The sequence below is a fragment of the Homalodisca vitripennis genome, chromosome 1 (genome assembly GCF_021130785.1).
Source record: "Homalodisca vitripennis isolate AUS2020 chromosome 1, UT_GWSS_2.1, whole genome shotgun sequence".
Lineage (NCBI taxonomy): Eukaryota > Metazoa > Arthropoda > Insecta > Hemiptera > Cicadellidae > Homalodisca > Homalodisca vitripennis.
In genome coordinates, this window is record NC_060207.1 from 226,241,744 (window position 1) to 226,263,570 (window position 21,827).

The following is a 21,827-nucleotide window of genomic DNA, read 5'->3' on the forward strand; positions in this document are numbered from 1 at the left end:
GTTTAGTTTTGTAATTGGAGTATTGCCGTGAATAAATAAATAAATAAATAAATAAATTTGTTGGCTACTGCCGTTGATAAAATAAAATAAAAAAAATGAACAAAGCTCTAATGGTGTCATCAAAAATTTAGGAGTAAGCTGTGTGTGTGGCAGTCCTGATTCCTGATTTTGTTTTGTTCATGGTGTACTTCAGAGCTATGTTATGGTGCGTTGTTGGTTATCCTGATTAGTGATTAGTTGCCGGTTTTTCTCAGTCAAGTCGCATTCGCATGCACTGGCATGCACTCTGAACTGCACTAAATTAGTACGTATAGCAAAATAAAATAGGTTAGTACTCTGTAGTTTTGTTTGTAGGAATTGTAAGTAGGAACTTGGAACTTTGTGTGGCGTATTTTGTGGTTAATCTTAGATTAAGGTTACAACAATACATGGATTGAATGGAATCATCTTGAATTGAATCGATGTTGGTTATTTATTAGGTATTATTCATCCTGTTCTAGGATTTAGGCGATGGCAAGCGGTAAGTTTATGTCTATGATATATCTAACTAGAACTTATTTCATTGTCTCTTTTATATCTAACTAGAACTTATTTCAACTCATAACAATGATCAATGTTGATCTATTAAGATATTAACCATCCAAGTGCTAACTATATCAAATGCTGGGACATTTCCAAGCATATGAAATTGTTTCAATTTCTTGAATGTGTAAATATTTTGTATTGTATTAGGCGTATGAGAAATGGAATACAATAAAAAAACCACCATTGGCCAGGGATTTTTAACCCATTGTAGGCCTAAAAGAAAAACCCACATAGGCTACCAAAATGTGTAGCTAGGTAAAAAAAACTAACCTATATGTATGGTAGTTATGAAGTTAACAGCTGACCCGGCAAAATACGAGTTTCGTATTATTAACCTATTGCCATCGTCCTCCTGAACTAAACAGTATGCTTTTAAAATCGTATTATGGTGAAGTTATACTTTTATAGGCTATGTAAAAGAAATGTAGGCTACAGTATAATAAGCGGCCACCAACACAATCGGATGACAACTATCGAATACAGCATTTGACCTATAGATAGGCTATTCATAATTAATCATTGCCAGCTTCCTTTATTTAGATGTCATTACCAGCTGTTGTTACTTTGTTAATGAAGGAGAAGGTTAGTGAAACGACTAGAACAATGGTGTGATGAGTATGCAAATATTGGCTCAAAATGTTTTCTAAACAGCAATGTATTATATGGCTGCAAGAAAAGGAGCTTGCTCCTTAAATCCGAAGTATCCTGTTTGTAGTGAGGATATGAAAACTAGAATTAAAGTTGGAAGAACAAACAGGACTTTGCAAAAAACGCACTTGAAAAGACCTTTTGAACAATTTATTGTTCAATGTTTAAATATAAATTTTGCGGCAATAATTCCATGTTCATTGATTTTGTTCTGGATGACGTTACTAGCCTATTCAGTATGAAATAAAAACAGCTGGCAATGATTAATTATGAATATCTACAGGTCAAATGTTGTATTCAATACTATTGTTATTTATAATCGATAATCATGATTCGATTGTGTTGGTGGCTGCTAATTATTCTGCAGCCTGATTGAGGTTTATATTTTTAAGCTTTCTGTAAATGGATAGTTAGACATGAAAAATTTGATTACTCACTAATAACTAGGCACTATTTGGAGGGATGTTTTTCATTCATCCCTGCAGTCAGTGTGGATGAGCAAATAAGTTATTTACCATCTGCAGTATAATAAGCGGCTAAGACAATTGAATCCTTGATATTGATGATTATCTAAATCTACTGAAGTCAAAATATCAAACCAAATTACATTATAAGTTATCCAAATTTCAGTATAATTTGGCTGTTTTTATATATTAAAAAGTAATAATTTAAAGATGAATATCACTATTGTACTTGTGTCTGTTACTCAAATATCATACACATGAATTTACTTTATGAAAACTTTATAGTGAAGCTCTATTTTATATGTAAAAGAAATATAGATATTTAAGGTCATAAAAAATAATAATTACTTATATTTTTTATCCATACAAAATAAAACTCTCTACAAAATGATAGGTTTTTTGTATTGGCATTGTAGATGCCAATCTGCAATGGTACATCTGCACATCATACTGATGTCACAACTACATTCATTTATTAGAAAGTCATAGATGGTTTCGTTCCAACTAAAATAGTACATGATTGTTAATATTATTCATTAAACCGAATTAAAAAAAGTTTTTTAAGTGCAATTTTTGAACCATTGTGTTTATTTTGACTTTTCTCGCAACAACACACTATATTGGTATTTTATATTAAAAGAGCAAAATTATTAACTATGAGTATCTATAGGTCAAATGTTTTTATATTTGATAGTATAGATATTTATAAATTGGTAGTTGATGTAATTGTTGAGGTGACTGCTTCTTATAGTGCAGCTGGACTAGTAAATGCATATGAAGATAATTTAAGAGTTTTTCAGTACGTTGACCTTTTTATTTTCATTTTTGTAACAGTTCCTCTCTCTACGAAAGTGTGATTGTTGTATTTTTTCCTTTGTGCTCCTGGTCTTTTTTGTCAATACGAATCTTTGCATATCGTTATTAAATTATTTTTCACGTTTTGTGATTGGTCAGTTTGCTGCTTAGTACATTTCAAAATAAAGGCGTTGCTCTTTGTGTTTTGTCGTCGTCAGTAGCCATTTTCTATTCTAGTTGTGTTGTGTTTGCTTGTAAGCTTCTAGAACAATACATTTACCTTCTACAAATAAAAAAAATGTGTGTAGTGGGTGCTCTATCAAATGTTTTGGCTGCAATAAGTATTTATTGGAAGTACTCAATATAGTAATATTTTATTGTATAGAACTGATAAATAAAATTGTTCAATTATGATGTGTTTGTTCCAGAAATGTTTAACACATATCACTGCACGCACTGTCAATATAAGATTGATGGTCTACGAGTGCGATGTACGGTGTGCCCCAAGTTTGAAATGTGTTTACAGGTGAGTTGGTGAACTAAATTTGGGTGGTGATATCATCAAAGACCACCTTTGATTAAGTGAATATAAGAGTCAATAAGAACTTTATTAAGGTCTTAAGTAAAGTCATATAGCAATAGGCTATATCAGATTCAAAATCAATACAACTACTGTTTCCAAATTTAAATTAGTACCATAGTCAAGTGGTTCTAGTGAATAATCCACAACTTACTCAATATATATGTTCAGTTTACTAAAACAGTAAGATAACTTATCCTATCTCTTACACATGAAAGTAAATGACAAAGTGATAAGAAAAGATCACTACTTTAATCAGTATAAAATACATAATACTAATACTCTAGTCTGTTACCATAATCCGCTTCTCAGTTGTAACAAACAAATGTTGTATGATTATATCACTAAAACTCCTAAACTTTTGTTGATTTGAAATAAATCTGTTCTATATTGGCTTTGTTTAAGATTTTTTATGGACTCTAGAATCAGCTTTGAAAATTTCTACAAGCACTGTTTTCGTAGCAAGTGTGTGGCGAATATATCCACAAAATATTTTATTGTGTTTAAACTTAGAAAAATATTCTTTTGTTTTACATGTAAGCGAAAATAGATTACAGAACTCCTAATTATCCGGATTCATTGGAACCGCACCCAATCCAGATAATCAAAGATCCGGATAATTGGAATTTTGTCAAAAAAGGCCGTTTATAGAGGAAATAAATGTTAACAAAACATAATAGAAAACATTTATACTAGATATTATGAAAAAAAAAAACATCAATGACAATGTTTATTTGTTTATTCTCTGCTGTTTTCATAGACTTCTTTGTGAACTTCTTACATTCTCGAAGACAGATATGAAGTTTACAGTGAGAGATTTATTTTTTTTGTCCGATATTGTTGATGTTCCCAGTTTATACACCTCAGCAGAATATTTACCCAGGACACCTTTGTCCACCTGTTTTTTATTGGCCAACCATAACGCTACATGTTTCCTCTTAGAATTTTTTTTGTAGTACTGCGACATGACAATCAAAACACTAAGGAATATGAAAGAGTCAGTATATCAGTTCACCCTACTACAAGTTGAAGAAGCACTGGCCGAATAATTATTAATTGACTGTAGTGAGTTGACAGTAGCAGGGTGCGGAGGGAGTGTGAGTCATCCCTCCCCCTCCCACTCCCCACAGCATCCGCTATCGCTACACTACAGTATGTTTGCTGTAAGAAGGGTCAAGTACTATGCGTGATGCCTGCATATTCATTGCTCTTATATTCAATGTGCCTTTAAAAACTATATTTTAAAATTTTTCTCTGTCTGATCAGGAAAATTGGTAATCCGGATAATTGGTGTTCTTACTTACTCTACTTACTCCCAGGGCCATTTATATCGGAGGTGATATTTAGCCGCACCAACAAAGCTCCTCCATCTTGAACGGTCCTCTGCATCTTCCTCTGAAGCGCCCATCTTCTCCATATCAGCCTTCACCTGGTGTTCTACTTTAATTTAATTATAATTTTCAAGTAAACAACAAATAAAAATGAAACAAATTTTTCTACCCTAACTGAAAATAAATTGGGGCACTGAGTTTTCCTTCACTGTTTGGGAAGGTTTAATCAATCTATTTTTTGAAACATTTTCTCTTGATTACTTTGTTATTTAAATATTTTCTCTCTTTTTAGTGTTTCTCAAATGGTGCTGAAATTGGATCTCACAGGAATGATCACCCTTACCAATTTGTGGTAAGTACTGTAACAATAAGTATTTTCAATCTCTAATCATGTGTCAGGTTAACCTGTATATACATGTATTAGGTTACATGTCAACTTGATCTATAAATTAAAGCAGTTACTTATTGATATTACCTATATGTTTCATATTTATCACTGTTACATTCATATTTTGTCATCGCTATAATTTGTTATAGGCCTATTTTATTAATGTTTTTACAATTTCAATCTTTGGTACCGTCTTGTTATCTGAAGGTTTTCTTTATGTTATCTAATAGAATAGCAAATTTTTTAAACGCCTTGAAATTGGCTCAACCGTTTGAATTAATTAACATCAAAATAAAATAGTTCTAGATAGAATTACATCCGTGCTTTATAAGTGCTTGTTATACAACCTAAAAGTTAAGATAAAACATTAAATATGAAACAAAATATCATTCATGAAACAAAATATCATTCATAATATTAAAAGAGAAAGAGTGATATCTAAGTCTGCTGCTTCCATGTCAGTGCTCAACCAGAGTCAGACTCCAGACACTTCCTTACTAAGCTATAAAATCCTTTAGGCATTATATAAAAAAATGTGATTAAAGTGGGTTTGAAGATTTCAGGGCACGTGAGAGATTTAATTTTATTGGGGGAACCGGTGTAATAACTCAACATAAATATGGGATGGAAAAGATTTATCAGTTTGTTCTAATAATAAATACTTGCTTCAAAATTTAAGCTAAAATTTATTTATTTATTCATTCCAACAGGAATACCCATTTACAATGGAAATGCAATGGTTAGTAAAGTAGCAATGAAGAAGAAGAAGCTAATATACAACAAAATAGTATAATTAATAACAATAATAGATAGTAGAACTATAATAATGATCAATTTTATTGAGCTTCCAGTTCTAACTATCTCAAAATAGGTAATGAATAAAAGAGGCAATTAAATGTACAAGAATCCAATTCATAATAAATGTTAAAACAGAAAAAGTAAAATGCAACAATGGGGTAAAAATAGAAGATAAACTTAACAATAACAAGCTAATACAAAAAAGACATAACAATAATTAGCTAGCAGGAAGTATGACCATGCAATTGATTGCAAAAACGTAAACAAGAATTGTGCCTGTTTCTCTTATCTTGAATTATTACTAGTATAACATTTGTCAACAATTTGCCGACATTACACCAAACATGTTTTTGAACATTTTTAGCATTGAAAACATTTTGTTCAACATTGATGACAGTAGTGTTTGTAATGAAGAGATGATTTAGGCAATAAATAATACTGAAAATACTTGAACACTTTTTTATCTTTCATTAGATCAAATGATATACCAAAATCGAATAATACAAGCAAGGGTCACTCTGAAAGTTTTGGGATACTGGCAGACAGTGCATACTGCCGTAATCTTATCATTTTTATTTGTTTGTCTGAGCTTCTGACAGCAACTAGGGTTCATGTGTACTTGCATTTTCTGTTTGGAAACATCAATTTTGTCGTCTAAGTTATTAATTTATTAAGAGACCATTTTTGGGTTATGATTTTATACGGTTTTAAAGACGGTTTGTCTCAAAAGGAGTGTGTTGAATATCTAAAAAAATTGTGTTTGATTTTGAAGCACCATTCCGTGCTACTATTCTGTGGTATTTGGAATTTCAAAGGTGCCGTGACTCATTTAAAGATGTTTAGTAAGATAGCATTTCGCTGGCACTGATGAAAACATTCATCAGGTGCGCACTATGGTCCAAGAGGAGAGACACTACATTTAAAGCTTTCTTAGGGCTTAGATCAGTGTAAATGATTTTGCACGATTATTTTTTAAAGTCAGGAAAATTGTTTCTCAATTGGCACTCCACAATTTGACACATAAGCAAGAAGCTAAAGCATGTGAAAATGAGCCAGAAAACCCTCAAACTGGTTAATAAAGGTGTCAGATTATTTACAAAATTGTCATCAGTGTACATACAATTTCATGACGTTCCAACTCGAGGTGAGAGTCTCATATGGGTGTTTGAAGACGAACCATCCTCCGCAATGGTCAAGATACAACAATAATTGAAGAAACTAATGTATGCGGGTTTTCTTCAGGAATACAAAATTGGTGAAGTCTATGAAGCTGGAGTGATAAAGGGTTTTCACAGGAAGTTGGTACACTGAACAATGCCTGCTAGAAGTCTTTCAGGATTGGATTAGTAAGGTTTTAATTTTGCACCACGACAATGCTTCTGCTCACACTACTGCAAAAGTTTTGGGGTTTTTTTTTACTGAAAATGGCATCAAAACGTTGGAGCATCCTCCTGATTCACCCAATCTTGCTAATTGTTGATGAGATTCGTTAATATTTTGACTTCATTCCGAAAATTAAGTGAATGGACGTTTTAATTATTTTAAAATCAGACTTAAAAAGTGACGCCGGAGAGGAACATGTCTACTGTTTGTAAGTCTAGCATAAAAACTCTGTATATATCTCAAAACTTTCAGAGTGACCCTCATAGTACCTAATAGTTCTTTGGCTGCACCTTTAATTTGTTAAGATTATTGTACAACTAATGACATTTTCTTATGTAAGGACTCTGTGGCACTTGACGTGTTCAAAGACCGCTCAGGATGGTCAGCTCTGGAAGAGATCAATCTTCTCAACGCCATTGAACATTATTCCTACGGAAATTGGAAAGATATTGCGCAACATATCGGCACAAGGAATGCTGACGGTAAGTTTCATAAACTTAAATTTGTTTGAGAAGTCTTCTAGGGTTTTTAGAAAAACAATCTTCTTTGCTGTCTTGTTGTTTAATGGGTGGTGGTATAAAAAAAAAAAAATAGTTATGATCTTTGTGTAGTATAAATACGTATAGTGCCTCTCTTTTGTCTCCATGGAGGTTATTCCAACATTTGTGTTCTTCAAAGTTCTAAATGAGAAGCACAATCACTTTCTTGCCAACTTGTAAATTCCATGCTGTTATTTCATCAAGAAAAGTGCAATTCTTAAAGATTCACTGTGAATTGTATTCTATACATTGAGAGTGCGTCATGAATGATAGTGCAGTGTGAGAAAATGGTGCTGTTTGTTTTGGAAAGGACATAGTTTGTGATGAAGATCAAAATTATCTACCATTTTGGCAACAGGTTGGAAATTAATAAATGCATTATTATTGGTTTTTGTAGCAAATAAAGAATTATCAATCTTAAAAATAGAATACATTAAATAAACACAATTTAATATTTTATTTACTAGTCATTGATAATCAGATATAAGTTCTTAAATTATTAAAATTTTAGATATACTAAAAAAACTGTAAATGTATTGTGATATTTTCTGATTTATAAAAGGAACTTATTTTATTTGCCGTTCTACACTGTCTACTGATCTGTTGGTTTTTAGATCTTTGCTGAGATTAAGAGTTGCAGTGAGAGGGTCAACTAGAAGGTTAAAAAAAAATTAGAGCTAACTCTTGTCTTAATGAATCAAATTCAACAAAAAAATGTATATTTAATAGCATCAACCCAAAGACATACTAAGCAGAATCCAAAGGTCTATTCTAATAACCTAAGTATAGCAGGCCTCCTAACTTTCAGCATGATCTAAGTAGATGGAAACTCCTACACCATCTACACCTAATAATTGTTGATCATTCTTGTGTTCTATGACAGAGGCCAAGGAGGAGTATGTGAAACCGGTTCCTGGAAGGGAGCATCGGTCAGGTAACCTGGCCAGCGGTGAGTCACTGCCGACCTGTGCTCCGAGATCTGGTGGAACCAGATGATGGGCCTCTGGCTCCCAACATCGTGTCCACCTTACCTCCGCTGGATATCCGAACCCAAGAAGCTCAGCAGCTCGACTACTATCCTCTCAGAGATGACTTTGAGATTGTGAGTAGTGGTTGGTCTAATGTGGCCAAAATAATATGTGTACTATGGTTGTACATAAACCGTGTTTTTAAGTTGATTTTCCCAATAAAAACTTATTTATTATGAAGGTTAGCTATCAACTTTCCAATTTTGAAACATTATAAATTGAAAACAAGCATACAAAGTTTGAAAGGATTAATAGTCAATCCTAGTTCAAATTGATTTCATTAAATTTCTTTAATTTATTACTAGTGTAGTATTGTTCTGTATTATTCAACTAAATAATATATTTAATTAAATCTTACCATTTCAATACATTGTATCAGTATTAAAGGTGAGTTACACATTGCATAATGTTAATGTACCAGTATTATACCATCAGTTCAATGATTTCTGAGAACTCACCATTGCAAGTTAATGTACATTATAGTTATAAAACGTAAGCAGAGTATTGCTGCATATTAACTCTTTGAGTGCTGTGACATTTTGCTATATGGTATGCATAAAATGCCGAGCGAAAATGCCTGATTCTGCAAGGGTCTGGTTAAAAATTCATAACAAAATTATTTATTGGTATAATGTCCTGTGTGTTTGTTTTTTCTTTAGATAAATATATTTTCTTTATAAATATAATACATTGATCACTTATTTAATGTTTTTATATCAATAAAAAAAAAACATTAACAAAAACTTTATGAGCAAAAATATTTTGTTTTTTATTTTGACACAACTTAGTGTTTATTGAAATATTTTATTTTTTCACTTTTAGTTATTCTATCTTATACTCCATTTAATTATTTACAAAAAGACATATAGAAACTTTTTTTATACTTGTAAATAAAGTTTGGAAAATAAATATGAAAATATGAACCACTACAAAACTAGAAATTTTCTAACCTAACCTAACACTCTGTGTATTGTCTACACTACTAATGCTTAAATCTAATGCCTGCAATACTAGGTCTTCATTGCCAGCAATGTTTTTACGACTCATTGTTTATAAATATCACTGAACAAACAGAAAAAACATAAAAACTATACAAATGTATTTAGTAAAGTAGTAGCTGCTTACGATCACCGTAACTCACGGTCAAGTCATTGTTGTACTTACAGACTAGAACAACATACACAAACGAAATAATTTGAAGATACTAACACTACAAACCCATTTACACTTAAAAACTTTCAATATTTACAATCATTTGTGAAATAAACACCAGTGCAAACAAAACATGTGACGGCTTGTCTGCGTAGCGGTCGATTCTAAACTCGACTGACAAGCTCACTTTACAACCGCCGTAAAAATCAGAATCTAACCAGAATGCAACAAAACCTACATCAAAAGTTACATTGAAGCCTTTGGAATGCGTATATATAGTCATTGAGCCAATTTAGATAAATACTATATAAAATATAAGCGTTACTGCAGAAGTCGCAAATAGCGATTCTGGCATTTTTTGCATATAATGCAGGATTGCAAATAGCGATGCTCCGGCACTCAAAGGGTTAATGTAATAGATATTAATTTTTTTTGGTCCCTAGGAGATTAGTTACCATAGAAAATCATTATTTTACGATGTTTTGTGACTCATGAACTTTAAAACAAAAAGCAGACTATATACATCAAATTTTGGGGTCTATAAATTCCCACTCATCCTAAAAGGGTTAAAAAATACACAATCATAAAATATATATACTATTTTATCTATATCAGTACCATACAATATGAAAATTAGATTTTATGATGTGTAAAATAAACAAAGTTTATTGTTGTAAAACAAGCCTGATATAAATTAATGAGATGTTATAGTATTTTTCAACACATTGTTAAACTATGCGTTTAAGCTAGTTCCATAATTGGTAGTGATGTTGTAGTGGTTAGGCTTACTTTCTTAAGAAAGCAACAATTTGGATGTTTTATAAAGTGGCTTTTATCTTTTATTCAAAGGAATACGACAACAGCGCAGAAACCCTGGTGTCGTCTCTCACTCTAGTCAATGGAGAAGACGATGACCTTGATATCGGTATGTAATCGGTAATTCCATTAGTTTATTTTAGTTCAGGATTATCTTATGGTGGTAATCATTATATGAACACCACTATAATATAAAAGCGAGTGAATGGTATAGAAAACATACACCTGCCTCCCCCCGAACTTGAGGTCCAAGACAGAATTAGGACTGGAGACAGCACTGAATTCCTGACTTTTTGATCATTCGTTTTATACAATTGAGGAATTTCTATAGAGGACAATATACATATACCTGTACAATTTTATAATTTGTACTTTTTAAATTATACAATTTGTTTAATGATATTACAGTTGATGCTGAAACTATTCTTAAAGAATTACTGAATAAAGATGATTTGACTTTGACATAATAATTGTTTTAGGGTTTTTTAAAGCCAATCATGTTTTAATCAATAACGGTAATGTTTATAAGGGGGTTTATTATTATCTTATTATAGCGTTATATATGGCAATACTGAGTAGTTTTTATAACCAGAATACAGCCATGACCTTCTCCACTCACCTTTACAAGGGGATTTGTATTAGTGGCTTCGCCAGTTTTTGTTTAAAAGCTATCTGAAATTGCCTTAGCAATGGGAACCATTTTCAAAAACTTAAATTATAGTTTGTTAAATGGCTGCCTAAAAAGTAATATATAGAAATGACTCAAATTACATTCATTTGTAACTGATGATTAGGATAAAGATTCACTTCAGATCTGTCTGTGATCGGGTAAACGACTGTAGGAGATTAGAAACAATTTCATCTTTGTTGTCTGACTATCTTAGCATATTTACAACTAATTAAAATTCAAATATTTTTATCCTCATTGCCGAATTTATTTTTTATTTCTCAATGGAAACCGTTGTTTGGGTACTTAGGATTAATTGATAAACTATTAACCAAAATATAACATGGTAGTTACCTTATATTTTGTTTACTCACACATTACTGCTTGAAGTAAAATTAGTTGGGTCATTTGTTCGCCTTGCCCACTCCCAAGTTTTAAGGTTAGACCTTGTCACGTAATTTTTTTGAATTTCTTTATTGCCACTTTTACTACTACTTTCACTCAAAATATCGTCATCAAAGTTACGATCACTCACTTTATTTTCACTTTCATTGAGTATTTTCTTCACAAAGTTACTAAAACTCTCAAAAGACAGAATGCGATCTCGCCGCTACACCATTTCAGACTGCTACTAATCAAAACAAACAATTAACCCTACATCGGGCGCTAAACAGAGTTTTCCTCCGTGTATTTTTTATTATTAAAAGTAGTACTACTTTTCTGATGTTGTCAGTCGTTTCCCGCAGTGTACTTCACGAGCATCTTTCGGGGAAGCGAAACAATAGCTTCCTGCTTATCTTTGTCAAAATCTGTCAGTATGAGGTCTACTTTTCGTGCGAGACTGGACGATTCCTCCGTGAGCGCCCGAGGTTGTGTTTGTAGTGCTTGGACGAAATCTCCGTAAGCGCCTTATAGTGTTTAGTTTTTATGGAATAATAATTTGTGTGCGCCTAAATGTGTGACCTGTGATGGTTTCTTTTTAAGTTTTACAATATATTTTATTTGAATTTTGTGAAATGGAGAATGAAGACGAGACACTAACTTGTCAGTACAGTACCCGTGTGCTAGGGAACATTTCAGTACTGTTTATAGAGTGAACATTGTCGTTATAAGAACCAGAAGGAAAATGTTTTGGAACTTTGTGTAGTGTTAAAAAAATTTTAGTAAAGAATAAATTTTGATTTTAGAGTAATAATTGACATTACAATTGTATAATATCTCAAGAATTTAAGTAAGTTGTTTTTGTAAGAAGTTAAAAACTAAGTTAATTTTCATATATTATTACAGTAGTTTAAACATTTTTACAATTAATTGCATTATTTCTTAAAATAAATCATGTTGTTATTATAAAATAACATTTTTTAAGATTTTGAATTTCTTATTTGGAAAATTTATTACATAAGAGAGTAATTTTTATTTAATTTCTAAAAAATGAATATATTACATTGAAATTAAATGAGTATGAATATTTAAACAAATAAAAGCAGTTTAAACGACTATGATATTCATTATTCGCTAACCTGGAGGAAACCTCCGTGAGCGCCTGATGGTGTTTCTAATTTTAAGCGCCTGATGGAGGGTTAACAGATGAAATAGTCGATTTCAAGAGAGTCGACCAGCTTCAAAATCGAACATGTTATGTTTTAATAGACTGACCATTGATAATTGACGAGTATAGAGAAATACCAAAATAATCAATGTCAGCACTACTTTTCAACTATAAAATAATGAACCTAGCGTGACGTAACGGGCAGTGCTAAATTATGTGTATGTTATTGGTAGCCAAAGAGCTAACAAGTAACTCTTAGCGCTGCCTGGATATGATGTCATTCTCTATGTATGTTTCTTCTAAAATTAATTTACAATGTTTATTATGATTATAAAATAATGCATTTCAATAAACAATAATTAACTTGTTTAATGAAAATGTTTAAAAACTACCTATGTGTTAATGAGTGCAACAATGCCATTCGTATTTTTAAGAAGGATTGAAGTTTATTTCTTTGTATATACATTTCTTGATGGCGTAAGTTCTGACATATTGTTTCAGAAAGAGTGTTTATAAAAGTGGCAATTTCATAATTTTTCTGCAGTATTTTTATTTAATTTAGTATTACAGTATGAGTATTTTGTACAAAGTAACAAGAACAATTGTGAGTTAAACTAAAACTTACTGTTAAATTTAATACTTTGTTTTTATGTTTATTTTTGTTTATTTATTTTATTTGTTACTTTAAAGGGATTTTTATGTCTCCATCTAACTAATGCAGTTAAAAGTTAAATGTATTCAACTTTATTGAAACTATTTTGAGTATGTGTAGATATATCTTATTATTGAATATTTTATGTCAAAAATCTATTTGGGTAATTTAGTTTTCTGGAATTTTTTATTTTGTAAAAATATTGCCTGTTGTATATATTGGTGTGTGCATAGTTGAGAATAAATTACATGCTTATGCGTGAGTGAAACATCACTGAATAGAAGAGTCCACTGTTGCAGCCCTCAAGTTGACCCAAGTGGACATGTACACGCAGCGCTTGAGGGAACGAGAGAGGAGACACAGAGTTGTACGAGACTACCAACTCATCGCCAAGTTCTTCAGGCAGAAGGAGAAACCGAGAAAAAAGATTTCCAAAGATGAGAGGTAGCTTATTTTTATCGTATGAGGTAGTATGCATTTAACTGTTTCCAAACAAAATTATATTTCCTAGATGATTTTGTCAAATTGTAGGTATCTAAACAACGTATCCAAACGTCTACTCGGCCATTACTGTTGGTTCGGTAGTCACCTTAAACCATTGGTCCCCAGCACAAGTGGTAAAGAGTCACCTCGTAAAATTAGACATCCTTTTACTTGAATTTTTATTAATAAAGCACATGGTGTTTTCATAGTGTGCAATCAAGAAGAACTATGTTCCCATTTGTGTTTTGTGAACCTATTGTGGTGTTTAGTCTTTAATAAGAAGATATAGCTGTAATGATGAATGCATATTTTAGAATTGCTTAGCTCTGTGTTGACTTTGGGATGACAATCAGATCCGGACCCAATTCCTGACATTCAATTCACATTATATTCAAACACACAAACACTCCTCATCCATTTCCTAATACATTTAATTGTAAATTCTAACACAAAAAACCACAAAGACGTGTACAGACAGCATGGCCGGAAACCTGAAGCTTGAGGGGTTTCCAAGGACCCCAAGAAAGATTATTAGCTAAATAACTGTAACGACCTTATCTATGAGATCCTCCAGAGGAAGTTGCAGCATCTCTAGTTAGAAACCTTAACACATCCGCCTTCTCCAGATCAAACCAATCATAAGAATGATTAGTAGAATCGTAACAACAAACGTCACAGGTGTCCATTACATGTGAGAACTACTTCCTCTCCAAGCTCATAGGCACCGGTAGTAATCAACCGAGAGGACTTATTTTTCTTAACTCTCAGCTCAAAATAAGTACCCAGAGATCAGTCTCCAAATGCATTTTATTTTTTTGACTTTTTATCACTATTTGCAACTATTACTACGAGTAGATGACAAAACTATATTAAAATGAGCAAAATAGATACAAAAATTTCCATTATGTAGATATTTTAAGTGCTCAATTTTTGTAACCATCTTTAATTCATTTACTAATACCATTAAATGCTTCATTCTGATTCTGAAGTGATGGGCATTTGTTCGGTTTCCAGGACCTTCAAGGAGAAGCTTGTGCCATTCTGCCAGTTCCACACGAGTCAGGAACACGAGCAGTTCGTAGAGAACGTGATGACCCAGCGCAAGTTGTCTCGGAGGCTGGCCGAGTTGCTGCGTTATCGTAGGTTCGGCTTGACATCCTTCAGCGAGCTGCCGGACTTTGAGAAACAGAGGATCATGCGGCAGAGTCCCCAGAAACCTGTGAGTGAATAAATTCTATCTTCTCTGGGAATTTGATCATATGCATATGCGTTAAATTTTCCTAAGACAAAATTTTAATTGGTATTCCTTACAACCAATCAGTATGGGAAGATGGGCAAGTAGCATGTTGAATAATCCAAAATATTAGTGAATATTATGTACTGTCAGATTAAGATTACTTCAGTTTTGTTTACATCAAAGTATTAATTACTGTCAGAATTGTTGGTGGTTTTTGCAATGTTTTGACAGTTTTTCCACACATGCTATTCAAATTGATATTTATCATGAAAAGTGATAATTTTCTTCCTCTTTTTTTTAGTAATGGTGACAGAGGTTTTATTTTATCTTGGCGGTAATGTATCAATTAGCATAAAGGTGTGATACACTTATTATAGTCGAAACAATATTGAGTAACGAAATATTGTAATATTCCGACTAAAGTGCAGTTTGTCTAATTATATAAAAATTGTGAGGTAAAGTTTGAATTGATGTTACAAACTGATACTAAATATGGCTGTGTATTTTTATTTTTCATAAAACATTCAGTAAATGCTGATTTAATGGAATGTAGAAAATATTGCATTGTTTGGCTTCATATGTAATTTTAGAACTGTAAAATTACAATGAAAAAGAATTGAAATAACCAATTAATTCTTTTTGTGTTTTGATTGGGAAAAACATTTGAAGATGACATGTGTTACCAATGTTTTTGAAATAGGAAAAATTTAGTTTTATGTTTTTACTTCATGTTTTTTCATTTTGTAAATTGTTGTCTTTTGCAGGGAGTTGGAGAACTGAGATCTTTGGATGAAAGAAAGAAGGTAAGAGAATTTATTGTTGTGTAATGAATATAAATTTCCTTTCTAGATCTATTGTTAAATACATTTTCCTTTATATTCACATTGTTTAAAAATATATAAATATATGGAAGAAACATTCTCACAAGTTCTGTTAAATATAATTAAAAATATTTTCACATTTCACATGAAATTAAATATAATTTCACAAATATTTTAATTACTTTTGCGGCTATTTTTGTCATAAAACTCTTTCTAGGGAACCTCAGTCATCTCTATTTTACCAATGTTTAAATTAACAGTATTTTGGCACACTTTACTAAAAAAAGCACTGAACATAATTAAATATAGTTTATTTAATCTAACTTGATATTGTATCAACAATAATAAGATTTATTTTTACAATTTAAAACTATTTTTATTTTTAATACATTTTATATAAAATAACTAGAAAAAGTAAATATTATTTTCTATAATAACTCAGCCAATTTTTTTTTATTAGAGTTTCATGACATATTTTATCATCAAACACATCCGTAAACAGAAAAACTTTGTCTTATTTGGAACAATAATTGGGAAAAAATCGTACCTGAAATTTGCTAAAGCTGAAGTTTTGGAAAAGTGTTGTGTACCATAACACAATAATTAATTAAGCATAACTCTTGCAAAGTAAGCCCTTGCTTTCATTACACTGTCATGTTAAAACGTGAAATTAAAACTTGTTTAAAGTTAAGTAAATATTGAGTATTTTTCATATTGTAGTTGTATCTGTGTATGATCATTTTTGTTATATTACAAAAATATATTATATTATTAACCAGTATGTGTTTGTAAACCTTTCACACCTACACTTCCCCCCCAATAAAATCTTAACAAGTATAGGTTTTATAACTTAAAGACTATTTATAAAATTTCATAGTCTATCATGTTAAAACAAATGATATTATTTATAAAATTAGATAGTACATGAGGATATTTGGAACCAAAAACCCCTATCCAGGGCAGAGTACAGGTCAGAAATAAGCCAGAATTTGGGGTTAAAAGCAATTTAAATTTTCAGAGGAAGAAACATAAGAAACTACTGTTCACGGCAAGGAAGATCCACGTGGCAAAGCGCCCTTTCTTCAGATTCGCAGTTCAAGGTGCGGCGCCCATCTGACGGCGGCGGAAGAAGGCCTCTGCGGTACCTCCTCCTGAGGGTATGTACACAGTGTCCACTAGAGCTGTTGCTAAATTATTATTTTTTTTACTTTAAAAACTTTCCATTCATTGATAATCCATGTTCTTTTTGCATATTGTTTATCAGTTATTGTGCATGAATAATACAATGTTTCTATGAGACAGCTATGTAGTTATGTTCCTCAATGTAGGCCTATGTAAAGACTCAAAAATTGTGTGTATTTCTTAGTTTTTGTGAATAAAATTATACAGTTACGTTATAGTAGTATCTGGTACCTAATAGTAATATCTGGTACGTCATAGTAGTATCTGGTACGTCATAGTAGTATCTGGTACGTCATAGTAGTATCTGGTACGTCATAGTAGTATCCGGTACGTCATAGTAATATCCAGTACGTCATAGTAGTATCCGGTACGTCATAGTAGTATCTGGTACATAATAGTAATATCCGGTACGTCATAGTAGTATCTGGTACGTCATAGTAATATCTAGTACGTCATAGTAGTATCCGGTACGTCATAGTAGTATCTGGTACATAATAGTAATATCCGGTACGTCATAGTAGTATCTGGTACGTCATTGTAATATCCGGTACGTCATAGTAGTATCTGGTACGTCATAGTAGAATCTGGTACGTCATAGTAGTATCTGGTACGTCATAGTAGTATCTGGCATGTCATAGTAATATCTGATACGTCATAATAGTATCTGGTATGTCATAGTAACATCCTGTACGTAATAGTAGTATCCGGTACGTCATAGTAGTATCTGGTACATCATAGTAATATCTGGTACGTCAGTAATATCTGGTACGTCATAGTAGTATCTGGCATGTCATACTAATATCTGATAAGTCATAATAGTATCCGGTACTTCATAGTAGTATCCGGTACGTCATAGTAGTATCTGGTACGTCATAGTAGTATCTGGTACGTCATAGTAGTATCTGGTACGTCATAGTAGTATCCGGTACGTCATAGTAGTATCCGGTACGTCATAGTAGTATCCGGTACGTCATAGTAGTATCTGGTACGTCATAGTAATATCTGGTACGTCAGTAATATCTGGTACGTCATAGTAGTATCTGGTACGTCATAGTAGTATCTGGTACGTCATAGTAGTATCTGGTACGTCATAGTAGTATCCGGTACGTCATAGTAGTATCCGGTACGTCATAGTAGTATCCGGTACGTCATAGTAATATCTGGTACGTCATAGTAGTATCTGGTATGTCATACTAATATCTGATAAGTCATAATAGTATCCGGTACGTCATAGTAGTATCCGGTACGTCATAGTAGTATCCGGTACGTCATAGTAGTATCCGGTACGTCATAGTAATATCTGGTACGTCATAGTAGTATCTGGTACGTCATAGTAGTATCTGGCACGTCATAGTAATATCTGATACGTCATAGTAACATCCGGTACGTCATAGTAGTATCCGGTACGTCATAGTAGTATCCGGTACGTCATAGTAGTATCCGGTACGTCATAGTAGTATCCGGTACGTCATAGTAGTATCCGGTACGTCATAGTAGTTTCCGGTACGTCATAGTAGTATCCGGTACGTCATAGTAGTATCCGGTACGTCATAGTAGTATCCGGTACGTCATAGTAGTATCCGGTACGTCATAGTAGTATCCAGTACGTCATAGTAGTATCTGGTACGTCATAGTAGTACGTATCCGGTACGTCATAGTAGTATCCGGTACGTCATAGTAGTATCCGGTACGTCATAGTAGTATCCGGTACGTCATAGTAGTATCCAGTACGTCATAGTAGTATCTGGTACGTCATAGTAGTATCTGGTACATCATAGTAGTATCCGGTACGTCATAATAGTATCTGGTACGTCATAGTGATTATTTTTGCTGTTATTTGCATAAATACAGCTTTTTTACAATGGTAACTTTTTGGGTTTTTGAATTAAGTGAGGTGATTACACTTTTACTTGTTTGAACATGTCATGAGGGTAAAACACCTGTTACATAACACATGGACATATTGTGAATAAATAACACGTGTAAATGGAAAAAATTTGTTTGGGAAAACACACCACTATAGTCTGGCCAGGGCGAAATTTAAATTGGGACTCGAAGACTTTTTTAACAATTTGCTACAAACTGTATATTTTTGTACTAATTATGCAAATAACTAATTATTTTATTTTTGTGTAGAGGAAGAGACAAGTTCAGGACCCACAGCTGAACTATCACAGTGAAGCCTTCAGTAGCCGTCTCAAAAACATCACTCACCGGCCTCTATGTGATGTGAAAAAGACCTATTTAACACCTTCTATACCCTAAAAGACTTGAACAGCACAATTTTACAATGTGCAGTAGAAGACTTTTTGTTTATAACATTTCTCTGAGGTTGATTTCTGAAATTTCATAGACATTAAGGACTCAAATTCTCTAATATTAGAAATACAGTGATGACGTATTGTCACCTGTTTGTGTAATATAAGTTTGTGTGATAGTTCTAATTTTATGAGACATATCAGAATAGTCAACATAGAAGATTTGGTAGGAATTTTAAATAGTTTCCCTCAATAAAGGTAGATACGTTTGATTTTAACATATAATTTTTATTTATCCATAGTTTTTACCAACTTTAATTGATTGTATGTATGTGGAGATAAATGTATTGCTGTCTTCACCAAACAAACTCTTAGCGAAGCTAATTATGAGAATATGGCTTCCCTCTGGTATTCAGGATTGTTGTATCTTTACTTTTTGAACATGCCTCATAATTATTACGTATTATAGAAACTTTGCTGATTAGCACTTAAAATTTTATATTTTATAAAATAGAGATAATAGGTAAATAAGTGATTGTGATACCAAATAAATTACAAGGATAATTAACCTCCTAACTTTTCTCCCTTTCACCCATAAACTTTAGACCATAAAAATTACATTTATTTTAATTTATAAAATCGAGTTTATATAAACAAAGAAAACCAATTTCCAATAAAGTGGAATTCAATAATAAAATTTGAGCAAGATATTACTGAGCAATATTACAGCTCAGCCAATAATATGTATACAAATATAATTTATAGGGTGGAAATATAATAGAGAAAAAGTACTCCTTAAGGTCAAAAATGGTGGCTAATTTATTTCCACCATGTGTACACTTTACTGTAGGTTTTATTCCATATAATGAATCAGTAGGTTTACAAAATTAGAATATTTATTTCTGGATTAGGGTTGTTTTTGTCAGTGACAACATTTATGAGACGAAATCCAGTGGAAAAAAAATAAAGAGGGTTAGTAAGTTAAATAATCTATGAAGGCCATTTGTAATGGCTTTAAACATTATATATTACTTTCAAAATTAGGTCTTAACAGTTTACTATTATATAATTCCTGTACAGTATTATAGAAAGTAGTTTTGTATTTTACTTTCCCCCGTACATGAAATGGGAGAAAATATTGCGCTAATAGTGAAAATAAAATTTTGGTTTTCAATGGAAATGTTTGATTTTTTTATTCCTCAAAGTCAAAAAATTGTGTTTAGTGAATGACTGTATGTGCGTGTGTTGTGTGTTGGTATCTGCCGTGACCGACTAAATATAAATATATTTGAAAAAATTTAAGAAATACCCAACAATTTTTTTTACATCTTTGGGTGAAAAACAAACTATGGATCGATTACAGAAGATTAAATTTTTAATGTTGGACATAGAGTATACTGGATTGTCTGACTTAAACAAACTAAGACGTGTGTATTAATGGATAAATTTATGTGCACTAATAAAGAGTTGTTGGCAGTACAGGATTTTAAACTGCCCGAACCAAGGCTAAAGCACATCTACATGAAAATTGATTCAATTCAGATTTAGCTCAAGAATACAATCTAAGACATCGAGACCGAAATAAGATGTCAAGCTATACCTCTACAGAACTCTGTGCATGCTCTAAAGTGAAGTTTTATACTAAATAAATCAGTCTAAGTAGAGCGAGAAAGTTTGAAAGTTTGTCATGTTTCTGCTTTATTATTTATAATTAAAATAATGGAATATTTAAAAAAACTTATTTTGGTATGAAGGAAACAGGGTTTTTCTAGATATTTGCTGTCGTCTAGTGATACAAAAAATCAGTAACACTGTATTTCGAGATCTGCAATCTGATCTCTTCTTCATGTAAATAACTAACCTAACACATAATTACAAACTATGTTAAAATAAACAACCCATACCAGGGTGTTGTGACACGCGTAAGTCATGAATCAACCACCAGGTTGTGTGTGTCAACTTCACTAACTCTAAAATGGTATATATTTTCCTTCTCAAAGAACTGTTTTGTTCACCAGATAACTTACTTTTTAAGCAGCAAATTATAAAATTCACCCTAAAAGAGTTTGATTTTACATTTGTTAATTCAGTTGGGAAGAAAAGTTTAATAGGTTTGTTTTTGACACTTGCCAAAGTACGTACAATATTGTCTATTGTGTCACAAGAATGGAAAAATCTCAGGCTAGCCACTACCCAGAATTAATTTTAAACTAAGAGGAAAAAGGCAATTCTTAGCAGTGTAATACATTTCTGGACACCAAAAAAGGATGCTAATCCTTTCTATTCCAAAAGATCTATCCCAATCTTGAATTTCTTAAAGGTATGCTTTGTAATTGCATCGTTTTATTATAGTGATCCCACGTACTACATTATTTGCTCATACATTTGTTCATTTCTAGATAAATTAGGCTATTTTTAGGTATTTATTTTATTATGTTAAGTAATTTTCAAGAGAATGGCTTTAGAAGAAA

General features: G+C 32.1%; 1 protein-coding gene across 1 annotated transcript; it reads left to right on the plus strand.

Annotated features, from left to right (window-relative positions):
• Nucleotides 1-299: 299 nt before the first annotated feature.
• On the plus strand, nt 300-20,536 carry LOC124353107 (transcriptional adapter 2B-like). Its single transcript, XM_046802934.1, is given in 12 exon segments — nt 300-520; nt 2,921-3,018; nt 4,696-4,755; nt 7,313-7,454; nt 8,395-8,414; nt 8,416-8,613; nt 10,541-10,616; nt 13,675-13,819; nt 14,873-15,077; nt 15,860-15,898; nt 16,935-17,073; nt 19,235-20,536. Coding segments are annotated over 11 exon segments (1,092 nt in total). The 5' UTR covers nt 300-510; the 3' UTR covers nt 17,034-17,073; nt 19,235-20,536.
• The last annotated feature ends 1,291 nt before the right edge of the window (nt 20,537-21,827 follow it).